Genomic DNA, 13,525 nt, shown 5'->3' with positions numbered 1-13,525 from the left:
TTGACACTCTATAGTTACAACTTCAGACATCCAAAAGCTCAATAACTAACAGTTTGACAATCTACACAAAGTTGTATAGAATAGCTATGGACCACTGACAGGGTTAGAAGCCAGGCAGAACAGCAGAGTGTTACCGAGCCTCGTTCCCGAGGAAGAAGGGAAGCACAGAAAATGCGGTGGGGAATTTACACCTTTAAGGAGCTACTCCTTTTAACTATTTTTTTTAACATTAATTTCCTTCTGAGGGCTTTACTCAGCTTTCCATGAATTATTAATCCTCTAGTTTGCTGTGAAAAATGAAAATTACTATCTCAACTAGAATTGGGGGAAAAGGAATTCCAATAGTAAAATCTGGATTTTCTGTTTTTAATTATAAAATAATTTTTCATTTTTTGACTCTTAAAGATTACAATAAAAACTGGGACAATAAAGGAAGAAATACTTTGAAAAGTCAACTTTTCATCCTTGTGGAAATTATCATCGACTTAAACTGAAGTTAATTAAATTGAATTTGCTCTAATCAAGACCAATATCCTGCTGAAGAGAAGAAAAGGATAACTTGCTGGGATGCAAGAAAATCAAGGCTCCACACCTAACAAGTTTATTTTTTAGCAAAGAATTGTACTAACTTACAAGCACTACCAAAATTCGGTTATTCCTACATCACTGTATATGGACCCTGGTCTACCCACCCACATGAGTGCAAATCTGGGTTACTTCTCTTCCTCATAAACTATCATATTTATCTATGTCTTTTTAACTAGTCAACTTTATAATCTGGGGGATAATTAATAAAATATTATCCATTTCTCTCTCTAGAAACCTATATGCAGGTCAGGAAGCAACAGTTAGAACTGGACATGGAACAACAGACTGGTTCCAAATAGGCAAAGGAGTATGTCAAGGCTGTATACTGTCACCCTGCTTATTTAACTTATATGCATCATGAGAAACGCTGGGCTGGAAGAAGCACAAGCTGGAATCAAGGTTGCCGGGAGAAATATCAATAACCTCAGATATGCAGATGACACCACTCTTATGGGAGAAAGTGAAAAGGAACTAAAAAGCCTCTTGATGAAAGTCAAAGAGGAGAGTGGAAAAGTTGGCTTAAAGTTCAATGTTCAGAAAACTTAAGATCATGGCATCTGGTCCCATCACTTCATGGCAAATAGATGGGGAAACTGTGGAAACAGTGTCAGACTTTATTTTTTAGGGCTCCAAAATCACTGCAGATGGTGACTGCAGCCATGAAATTAAAAGACATTTACTCCTTGGAAGGAAAGTTATGACCAACCTAGATAGCATACTAAAAAGCAGAGACATTACTTTGCCAACAAAGATCTGTCTAGTCAAGGCTATGGTTTTTCCAGTGGTCATGTATGGATGTGACAGTTGGACTGTGAAGAAAGCTGAGCACCGAAGAATTGATGCTTTTGAACTGTGGTGTTGGAGAAGACTCTTGAGAGTCCCTTGGACTGCAAGGAGATCCAATCGGTCCATCCTAAAGGAGATCAGTCCTGGGTGTTCACTGGAAGGACTGATGCTAAAGCTGAAACTCCAATACTTTGGCCACCTCATGTGAAGAGCTGACTCATTGGAAAAGACTCTTGATGCTAGGAGGGATTGGGTGCAAGAGGAGAAGGGGATGACAGGATGAGATGGCTGGATGACATCACTGACTCGATGGACATGAGTGTGAGTGAACTCGGGAGTTGGTGACGGACAGGGAGGCCTGGTGTGCTGCAATTCATGGGGTCGCAAAAGAGTCGGACACGACTGAGCAACTGAACTGAGGAATATTAGTTGGAAAATTCCATAATTTTACAGCACAATAAGTCATTTTCTTAAACTCTGGTCTGGGTAAATGAAACTGGTTTTTTTTTTTTTTTTACCAATGAGAGTCTACTTCGAGAAATTCAAGATATCAATATCAGCAAACGTATACATAAGGCCACATACACTGTGGGAAAAAAAAATAAACGCAGACCAAAAGGAACCAAATTCAAGGTTGACTAAGTTTAAAATATAATGTTTAATTATGGCTCTTTAGAAAATTTTCATTTATCTAAGCAAAAAATATAAATAAAAGTATTCTTGGTCTGATGTATTTCCTGATGACTTTAAACCATTTAAGACTCAGTTCTCATATTACTTTTATCTAATCATCAAAGTATGAAATAATGACTGGGGGTTGACTACCTCATTGATCATTTTAAGATAAAGAGCTCAATTTTAATGACTTTAATAAAAAAAACTTTATTTAAATGATCAACAGCATTATTACTTTTAAAACTGCTGCTGCTAAGTCGCTTCAGTTGTGTCTGACTCTGTGCGACCCCACAGATGGCAGCCCACCACGCTCCCCGTCCCTGAGATTCTCCAGGCAACTTTTAAAACTAGGGAGGGAAAAGTGTTTTGTAATAACAAAGTTTTCAATTAAAACACAGCCAATGTTCCCACCTGTTGTAAAATGAGCACTGCATAAGTGGACTTTGTGGGCTGGTGGCAATATTTGCTAGTTCTGTTAGCCAATCCACTTCATTTTCACCGTAAGTATTTTCTGATAGTTCTGAGGTATTCTGGTTCCAAGATGGTCTTGGATATTCTTGATGAGACACATCTGAACTCAGCTGGTAAATGGCAGATTGAGCAGGATCACTCTGAACAGCCTGAAGTTCAGGAAGATCATCTGCAAATAAGCACACTCAAGATTATCAGAAGGAAATCACTAATACAGGGGACAATACTGTAGTCACAGCTGGGAAAGAGGGCCTCAAATTTAGCTAGTTAATTTTGTGAGAGGAAAGGTGTAAATTCAAAATGTTTTTTGAAAGAAACAAGTTTCAACTGAAAAAACAATGACAGCTTATACATTTAAGGGTCAACAAAGCTTAACAGAAAAGTACACTTAAATGGATTAATGACCTCACTACACAAACCATGTATTTACAACTGTTCACAAACTGTTCTGTTTGTGTTTTCTGACTCTCCGCCCCCAGTTTTTCACAGGCTCACCTGGGAATAATCCATATGCTACTCAGACATTTTTATGTTACCACATTAATAAGGAAAAAGGTATTTTATGGGGGTATATATATACTTAACAAGATTACTACAATAAATGAAAACAACAATTTTCAAAGATGAAACTTAGATCACAGCAATTTTTAGGTACCACTTATTCAACTTTATCTACACCAAATTATTTATTTTTAATGAGAAAGTCTAAACTCAGTAATATTTATTATTTTCCAAAAAGTGTGTTCTCAAAAGGTAGTTCATGACAGACTTTCAGCTACCCAAGAAAGAAAACCAGAAAGAGTACCCAAGGACCACCCTTGTTCATGCCAAAACTACACTGCAAGGTAGACTGAATTCTAAAACACTGAACTGGAAAAAAAAAGCCTCTTGTAGCCTTAAAAACAACAACAAAATCCGTTTGTGAAAGACACGCCTGTAAACTCTATGGATCTAATGGGTCTCTTCAATATATAAACCCAGAAGCTCTTGCAGACTTGAGAGCTCTCCTATATGGTCACAATAAAAGCACATACTCATTCCTATACAGGGACTATCCCAGAATAACTCACTAAAACGGAAATGTCTGACAAGTACTAATTCAGGATATCCATTCATAAAACCTACTAGAAGGTATCCCTCCCTTCACAAAGAAGCCAAAATACACCAACTTAAGATAATTCCACTCTGCAATGCTCATGATGGTGTAGCTATTTCCCTTCCCTCACTGCCAACATCATTCTTTGACTATCACCTGTATATTTACTGTGAAAGGTTCATTTCTGTCTTTCAAATTGAGGAAACTACTTTTAAACTGAAGTCATGAGGGGCTGTAAAGTTTTTGACCTCCTGAGCCCTAGGTTCCTGATTTCCTTCTGAAACCAACTAAAATGTGACAATGAAGAACCAAGTAATTGACTGAAATGATATTTCCCACAATAGTAACCACAATTCAGTAAATATTTTGAGCTTAGCAAACCCTTAGCATGTCAACAGGTTATGTCTCAAGACCTTCAAGATCTTCAAATTCCCAAAGAAGACTACAGTATAACCTCCTTTACTTCATTATTTATAAAATGAGGACAATCACATCTCGGATTTTGTGAACATCAGGGGAAAACGCATTTTAAATGGGGACAAAGCCAAGACGAAAAGTGGGCAGCAAGACAAGCTCACTCATCGGCTGTTTATTCTCTTCAACACTTACCTCAAAGCAGTAACATTCAAAGTCATACCTCAACAAACCTACACAGTTCTATGTATCATGCATCTTTGGGGTAGCTCAGCAGTACTGATAATTACAAATGTCTGATCCTCCAGTTTCAAGTGTCCACTGGAATTTCCCCCATCATACCAACAAACCAGGCATAAAGGCATAGCCAGCATAATTTGCTGAGCTTACAAGGCTATTTCAAAAGTAACAGCTTTTGAAAAGCCACACCACAAGGTTTTCATAAGATGTTTAAAGGCTCATTTTTACCCACAAAGACAGTTGAGTTTGAATTTGTAAATGAGTCTCTATGATAACTAACATAATCAACATAAAGTTATGTTGGTTTAAATAATACTTTATAAGCAATAACAAGAGAACATTGAAAGTTCCTAGTGAACAAAACTTAGCATACTTTTCAGCAATTCAAGGTGGGTGGAAAAGTTAAACATGAAAATTAATCCACATCTCAGTGAAGATCCCTAAAAACTGAATTTTGTTTACCAAGTTCCATGTGCTCATCACAAGAGTTGTACCCGGGCGAGGAGGGCAGCGTCTCCTTGCACTGCAGCAGCTGCAGCGAGTCGCTCACTCCGGGCGCTCTCTTGTCCATGACTAGCAGGAGCTTCTGCACTGCATCAGGCATCTGGTTGCTCTTCACTTCCCACACCATGTTATGGCGCTCCGACTAAAAATGACACAAGAAAAAAAAGTCACGTGGTCTATGAAAGCATAAAATCAATCAGAGACATCACAATGTTGTATCTTTAATCATATATTGCCATCTGTATCCCCCTCAAAATCACTACACATGGACGACTGAAGGTCCATCCTATTTGGCACCTTTTTTGGAAGATTTGAATTTCTCTATCAATTGTGTTCACTATTTTGTTTTCTCATCTTATGAAAGTGAACAAGTGTAATGTTACAGTCTCTAAAGAACATTTGAGAAAGAGTTTTTTGGGATTTCCAGTGGTTAAGACTCCATGCTTCCATTGCAGGGTCACAAGTTCAGTCTCTGGTCGGGGATCTAAGATCTTATGGCTAAAACAAAAACATAAAGTAAAATAGAGTTTCTTCAAATGGACATATATTATACTTCTCATAAAAGTAAGAATATTTTCTTAATGATAATTTGGAATCTAATCATAATAAAAAGGCTACTATTTTTACAAAGATGTATAATAATAATGGGAAATTTAGCTAAACATTATCTAAATCTACCATTATCTCAAGCATACAAAATTGAAACAATGAAGAAAACAATATAAACTGATACATCTAAATAATTTCTCACCTATGTCTGCCAACTAAATTGTTATGAAAGTAAAACGTGGTTATACCTTTTACATTCTTGCCTTTGAACAGTGATCAAATTAGTTATTTAATACGAGTGACAGCAGCAGGAAGATTTCCTGATTCCTCAGGCTCTACCCCAAATTTCAGTTTTAAAAGTTCTAATGAAACATACCAACACACAAAATTCTAACATTTTTTTTTCCTCGAAATAAAACAATAAAATATACTGCTGTTAAAAGTCACTTAAAAAAATGAAGTTGGGAATTCCCTGCCAGTTCAGTGTTAGGAGTCAGTGCTTTCACTGCCAGGAGCCTGGGTCCAATCACTGGTCAGGGAACTAAGACCCCACAAGCCACATGTAGTATGGCCAAAAAAAAACAGGCATTAAAAGTCAATTACCGTAGCCTAGGCTAATCAAAAAATGCAGTGAAAAGATATTTAAACCAAAAGCTAAGTCATGACATAATCACCAACAAACACTGACATTTTTTCTACAAAGGCTTTTTTCATGAATTTTCTTATGAAACATTATCCTGACTATAAAACATATGATCACTGTGGGAAAAAAAAAAAAAAGAGCTTTTCTTAAGAAAAAAGGAATACAGTAATTATTTCTAATTCCACCAACCTGAGTTACTGGGACATTTTGATGTTACTATCTAATGATCCAATCTCTTTTTCACACAGACATCTACATTTTACCTAAACAAAATCATTTCTTTTTCTTCATATGTCATATTATATATAAATGAGACCTTTTCTTAACATTAAGTTCATAAGCATTTGCCTGTTCATAAGCATTAATTCTTTCAAAGATCTGTTTTTAAAAATTAAATTATATATAATCACAGGAATTACCAAAACTTACTTATCCCTCCTACTACTAAACATGTTCCCAGTTTTTTCACTCTTACTTTATACATTCTTTTTTTAAAGTATTTGTTTACACCTGGTTATTTCTTTGGACTTCTAAGAGATAGATTAGTGGTTGGATGGCAATTAAATATCTTCTAAGGCTTACTCCTTGGAAGGAAAGTTATGACCAACCTAGACAGCATATTAAAAAGCAGAGACATTATTTTGCCAACAAAGGTCCGTCTAGTCTAGGCTTTGGTTTTTCCAGTAGTCATGTATGGATGTGAGAGTTGGACTCTAAAGAAAACTGAGCTCTGAAGAATGGATGCTTTTGAACTGTGGTGTTGGAGAAGACTCTTGAGAGTCCCTTAGACTGCAAGGAGATCCAACCAGTACATCCTAAAGGAGATCAGCCCTGGGTGTTCACTGGAAGGACTGATGCTGAAGCTGAAACTCCAATACTTTGGCCACCTGATGCATAAGGGCTGACTCATTTGAAAAGACCCTGATGCTGGGAAAGATTGAAGGCAGGAGAAGGGGACGACAGAGGAGATGGTTGGATGGTATCACCGACTCAATGGAGTTTGGGTGGACTCCGGAGTTGGTGATGGACAGGGAGGCCTGGCGTGCTGCGGTTTATGGGGTCGCAAAGAGTGGGACACGACTGAGCAACTGAATTCAACTGAAAGCTTTTGACACATACAGCTAAACTGACCATTGTCTTACTTTATTTCTAGTATTTTATTTCAGCTTTCATATTTCTGCCTCAAATATGACTCATTTCTTGGGTACTTGGAGCCTTACATAATGTAAACTGTAAGATGTACTGTGGAGTAGTGGGCAAGTAGTGGAGAAGAGGGCACTGGGTTAGGTGTAAGGAAATGGGTTTGACTCCAGCTTGATCACTTATTAAATCTATGACCTAAATGACTGAGCTTCTCACTAATTCAGTATGTCCATATGGAAACAGGGCTCATGACACCTGCTCTCTCTTCTTCCCAGAGCAGTTGTAAAGATGAAACAAAATGAGCAAAATAAAGTAAAATGATCTTTAAAAAATTTTTATCCCTAGACCGACATAGGGCAATATTATTCATATTTTGGATACTTAATCTCTTAACAGAACAGTTACTGAAAATAATTAACAATAGGAACCAGACAGGCAGTTATTCAGCTTTGGTAATTTCCTCCCTGCAAAATATGACAAATTATCCAACACATTTCAATAAACGTCACAGATCATACCATTACTTTAAGCAAGTAACAGTTTATCTAAAAGATGTTTGAGGCATTCCCAAGAAATGAACACTTTTCAGTAAGTACAATCTATTATGTAATAATCACAGTCTTATGATATAATTACAGCAAATACGCTAGTGTATAACAAATAGCTTCCTACCAAATTGGTGGCCACAAGAGATGTGGTTAGTAACACAAATTGACTTCTCAAGCATAAATGGCAAAATCCTGATTCTGAGCCTCCACTTTCTCATTGCAAAAGCTCAGCAAACTTAGCTTGATCTGTGATGTGCAACCCTGGGGGCACACAGGACCATGTCTGCTTCAAACCAATGATGCTCAAGCCCTGCCTTCCAGAGCATGTGATTTATTTGAACTGAGGTACAATCCTGTGCACTGGTTTTTACTTGTTTTCATTCAAACAAACTCCTGGTGCACTGGGAGAAGGAGCAGGCTAAAAATGATTGCCATATTCTTTTCTTATCTAAACATATGTGTGTGTATATATATAATATATTCAGTCATTTAATACATATTATGTACAAGGTACTCTACTAGGTATTACGTTGAAACTCAATGATGAACAGTTTATCATGAATCTCAAGGAACCTACACTTGAGTAGAAAGACAGAAGCAAACAACTGCAGTTCTATGGAGGCAGGGCTTGGCTATGAATGGGTAAAAAAGGAAGGAAGGGAAGCTCCTAATGAGAGAAACTCACATGAGCAAACTCAGAATTAGCAAAGTACTGGATGAAATCAGAAGGACATAGAAGCCAGAGGCTAGGATATCTCCTGGTTGTCAATAACAAGGCTGGAAGGTAGACTGGGATCAGAAACTTCAATTCTAGCTCAGGAAAACTGGTGTGCTGCTTTTTTTTTTTTTTTTTTGAAACTAGGCTCCTGAGTTTATACATTTGCTACCTGCCAGCTATGTGCCCTGGACAACTTATTTAAAATCTTCATGCCTTCTTCATAAAATGGAAATAATAAAAGCACCTACATAGGTTGTTATAAAAACTCAGTGAGCTCATAAATGTCAAAAGCTTACAATAGTGCCTAACAGAGCAAACTCTCAACATAGAGTGGCCAGTATTATTATTGGCGACTAGCGAACAATGGGAACCACTGCAAATTTTTTAACATAATCAGAACTATACTTCAAACATTTTTTGTCTATTTTAAAAAATCATACTGAAATACAATGAGTATGCAAAAACATCTATAATAAAACCTTAAGGGAGAGTGTTTTGAGAGCACAATATATTCACATTCCCAGTTTCTGTCTACGCCACTCACTCCCAGCTTCCTTTCCAAGAGTCCTCATGAGGGACTTCCCTGGTGGCCCAGTGGTTAGGACAATGCTTCCACTGCAGGGGGCACGGGTTCAATCCCTGGTCAGGGAACTAAGATCCCACAAGCTCAGGGCAAGGCCACCCTTCCCCCAAAAAAGGCAAAATAAGGCCCCCCGGTGAAAGCCCCCTCCAGAAAAGCAGCAAGGTGCTCCCCTCCCCATGAAATAAGTGGTAACTGGTAGTATCAGTGCAGATTCCTCACTTAGTAATGCCCCAACAAGGGAAAACTAGTTATTCTATGTGGGTTCTTGGCACAGCTAATATTAAGTTTAGTCGATTTTAACCCTTTCCATAGAAAACTTTCTGACATCCTAAGGATACGAGACACAATTTAACCTGACTTAATGACTCAAATTTCATATGAACATCTACTGGACATTTCACACATGGAAGTGATCGGCATAAATCAGTGCAAGCTGCAATCTCAAACATGAAAAACTTCTCACTTTTCCCCAGAGTTGCACTGGCCACGTGTACCTCCTCAGCAGAGCTGCAGCTGGTCTGTCGTGTCCCATCGCCTGCAGAGCCCTTCCCAGCGAGGTCTGCTCTCCCCTCAGCAGGTCCCAGGTGCCCAGTCACCATTCATAATGCACTCACATCTCCTTACAACTGCTAGCATCTCTTCAGCACTCTTAGAAACCTACCAACATCCCATCACAACACACCTTAAATGAAATTGGAAGAAACATTTTGGTTTCAAATCAAAGAACAAAAGTATCAAAGAAATATTTGTTGAACTTGAGTTCTACGTGTCTGTACCTCTCACTGTTTGTACCTTATTGCACAAGGCTATCAAAAGTTTGGTCTAGATAGTGGAGATTCTCCTTCTCTAAACCTGTAAACAGGAGCAACAGACTTGAAAATCAGACCATTTTCTCTAAAAAATATAAAATAAAAATTGAGAAAAAGGTAATCTGAGGTAGGTCGCTTAACCTCAAGGTACCTCTACTATCTCAGAAGAGCTATTTCGAGGGGAAAAAAAAAAAAAAAGGCCTCTGATACAATAAAGGAACACCAGAGAATCCATATTCAAAATAACTCCTCACATACATCACACCAATTAGACATTCATTTTGAGAAACAAGCTTCTCTTTCCAACTTTTCCTGGGAGAGCTAACACTGTTGCTCATTCATGCTGTTGTATGCTGCTTTGGCATTACAGGATTTGACACAGCTCATACTGTGTTTTAGTTGTCTCTGCACATGTCAGCTCTCAACTAGACTGGTGATTTTCAAAGAGTAAAATTCTCCAGCAGTTGTACTCTGAAATGTCATGATCAATATTACAAATTTTTACTGGGTGGAGATGAGACAGCCCTATTGCATCTGTTTTGCAAACTTTCAGAAGTAAATATCCACAAAGTCTCAATGAAAGGAAAGGAAGAGATGACTAGAAATAACCAGGTTTCAGTGAAAGAAAAAGGAAATTAGGTTTTACTAAATGCCTACCTGCTATTTGCCAAGCATTTCCACATACTTCATCTAATTTTGTATAAACTTCAAATCACATAAAGCTCAGAACAAAGTACTGTTCTGGATCAGGAGGGAATTCCCTGGCAATTCAGTGGTTAAGACTTCTGTGCTCCCACTGGACGGGGCAAGGGTTCAATCCCTGGTCCCTGGTCGGGGAACTAAGATCTCACATGGTGTGCGGTGTGACCCCAAAAAATAAATACTATTCTGGATGATGAAAACAGGGCTCTGATGACTGAATCAGACCATTTTCCCTCCCCACGCCCCCAAAATGAGAAAAAGGACAAAAGATATAGACCAACACAGAGACATCTAATTTCAATTACATTCAACTGCCTGTCCTTCCCTGAATCTTTATCTTTTCAGCATTATGGATAAAGGAAAAGGATCTTCTCTGTGCCTCCCATAATCCCGAAGGACTTCTTTTTTTTTCCGAAGGACTTCTGTATGAAGCTCCAACTCTTTGGGGGAAGGAGGTGAAGAAACGGTAATTTGCAATTATTTTATATCTCTAACATGAGAAATTGAGGTGGTATTTAAAATGTATTACACAACTGCAAGCTAAAATCAACCTCCATAACAAACCAGATTAAACACAAACTACACCAAAAGCAGTTAAGGGCCTCTATGCGGTTCTTTCAGAAACTTCAAACCAAAGAGTTCAGAGAGATTTCTACAACTCTAGTTTCCCATAATGTTAACAAGGAAAAAAATCCACATCCCAATAGTGGGTGGTATTCTTTCCATAAAATGTTACTGTAGAGTATCACTTACAGTGTCATTTCTATATATAAAGTACAAAAAATAATTTTCTTCTCTAATTTAGTTGATCGAATTTTTTACAGCTATTGGTAGTAGTTTAGAAAAGCTATATGACTATTAACAATTTAACTTCTATGCCTCAGTTTTCTTTTTCGTAAAATGGGACCAGTCTACCTGTCTACCTGTGTCTACCTGTATCATAATTACCGGAAGTATTAAAGACACTACGTGACACACCCTCGTAATGGTTCCAAAGCATTCCCTTAACTCATCAGTCGCTGCTGCTAAGTCGTTTCAGTCGTGTCCGACTCTGTGCGACTCCACAGACAGCAGCCCACCAGGCTCCCTCGTCCCTGGGATTCTCCAGGCAAGAACACTGGAGTGGGTTGCTACTGCCTTCTCCTCAGTCACTGCTGCCCAGTGCTAAATACATCTATACAAGTTCTTATTCTTTTTGTGCTGACCTGACACAAAATACTGAAACCTGAAGAAGAGAACACCAAACACACCACTACAAGCCATCTGTAAACCTGTTCAAAGGTACTATCAATATAAACAGTACACAAGGTAAGTCACTGCACAAAAAAACTTGAATCTTTACATCATGTGTAACAACCTGTGAGAAAAGTTTTTCTAAACTACCAATAACTTTAGAGAAGAAAATTATTTTTTCTAATTTACAGAAAATGACAGTTAATATGATATGAAATACCAAAGTAAATGCAGGTCAAAATATGAAAGGTATACGATTACTGTTGATGAGTTAGGCACAAACAAGAATATAAAATATCATTAAGAGAATATTATTTTTCCTGAATTTTTTAATATACAAAGTATTTGTCAACTTAAAAATATCTGGTGTGATCTCATTCCAGGTAAATATTCACTTTCATAATTAAAAGATAATACATGTAAAATACATGGCATCGTTTCATTAACATGGTACTAACTTAATGAATGGCAGAAAAAAGAAGTACTAATATTTTCATTTCAAACAGAAATAAGGAGACGAGCTAGCTTCTCCCTCATAAAGCCCAGGTTATTTGCACTGAGCATTTAGGTAGTGAGGAAACGGTCCGAAAAAATTAAAATACAGTGGCGGAAACAACTCTTAAAGCGATAGTACCATTTCTGAAGTCTGAGAAGCAGGCATTGTGAAACATGGAAAAATGTGGGAAATCCCGGGAGAAGGTTACTTTGAACTAAGGGGAAGATTTTTCTAAGCTGAAAAAGGTAACTGGGGGACCAGTGGTTCGGGCTCCGTACTTCCTCTGAAGGGGGCAAGGGTCTGATCCTTGGTTGGCGTGGCCGGGGAGCCAAATAAATAAAATCTTTAAATTTTTTATAAGTAACTGGGCTTATAAAACTAAGTAAAATGGAAACCAGGAAGTGAAATCAAAATTTCACCCTATAATGTACTGTCAATTTAGAATTTAAATATTTTGTTTTGGTTTCCTCAAAAGTATAAAACAGCTCCAAAATGTATTGGGTGTATTGAATTCTTTTGAATATAATTAAAATTTCCTTAAAACTTTGTCAACTATTACCTACTCAGCAAGAACTGAGGAGTTCAATCGTGGAAACTCAACAGTTGACCCTAGTACTCAGCAAGTTAAATCGGAAAACAGCAGAAACAGTAACAACAAAAAGCAGAGACTGAAAGAACTAGCAGTACATTATAAATTTATTATCAGTAGTTAATAGAAAAATATTTACAAATGTTACAACTATTCTAATTCTCCAAACGTAACTTTAATTTCACTAAATCATTGTTAGGAATCACCTGTTACTGCTAGTTAGAGGGAAATAAATCTATAGCACTCAGTCGGAATTGTTGGTAGGACTCCAACACTTCCTGGTATACGCACAACTGACTTTTAACCTCCTCCCCCTTAGCATCACTGGCTCCCAGAATTAAAGACTCTTGAGTGTTTCCCTGCAGTCAGAGCTTCCTTTACAAAAGATTCTTGCTGAAAACTCCTGAAGAATTAACTCTAGGTGATGTGTTCAAAAGAATGCACGGTGGCGAGCGAATTCCCCTAAGACAGCATGCAGCGTTTGAAGGAGCTACAAAAACCCGGCCCCGACAGTCGATTTCGCTAGTCGTCTTTTTTATTTTAATCCGCCTGGGGCAGCAGCATAGGTTGGAAGGCGGAGACTGAAATCGCCTGCCAAGCCTCGATCTCGGTCACACAGAGGCAGTGCCTTCCCGGTTCAAGCCAAGTCCATCCCCCACCCTCTTTCGCCATTCATCGCGTTCCCCTCCCCTCCCCCCATCATGTGACCGCAGCCTGGACTCCAGGCTTGTTTTTCCC

General features: G+C 38.0%; 1 protein-coding gene across 1 annotated transcript in view; it reads right to left on the bottom strand.

The window, feature by feature from the left end:
* HBP1 (HMG-box transcription factor 1) overlaps positions 1–13,525 on the bottom strand; it is a 30,805-nt gene that overhangs the window by 16,521 nt on the left and 759 nt on the right. Inside the window, exons 2-3 of the mRNA XM_068973078.1 lie at positions 4,733–4,916; positions 2,461–2,689 (exon numbers count right to left, since the gene is read on the bottom strand). Of these exons, the coding sequence (XP_068829179.1) occupies positions 2,461–2,689; positions 4,733–4,916 (413 nt within the window). The remainder of the gene's footprint in view (positions 1–2,460; positions 2,690–4,732; positions 4,917–13,525) is intronic.

This window comes from Capricornis sumatraensis, chromosome 5 (assembly GCF_032405125.1).
Source record: "Capricornis sumatraensis isolate serow.1 chromosome 5, serow.2, whole genome shotgun sequence".
Lineage (NCBI taxonomy): Eukaryota > Metazoa > Chordata > Mammalia > Artiodactyla > Bovidae > Capricornis > Capricornis sumatraensis.
Note: the sequence above shows the minus strand (reverse complement) of the source record. Positions and strands in the feature narration are given on the sequence as shown.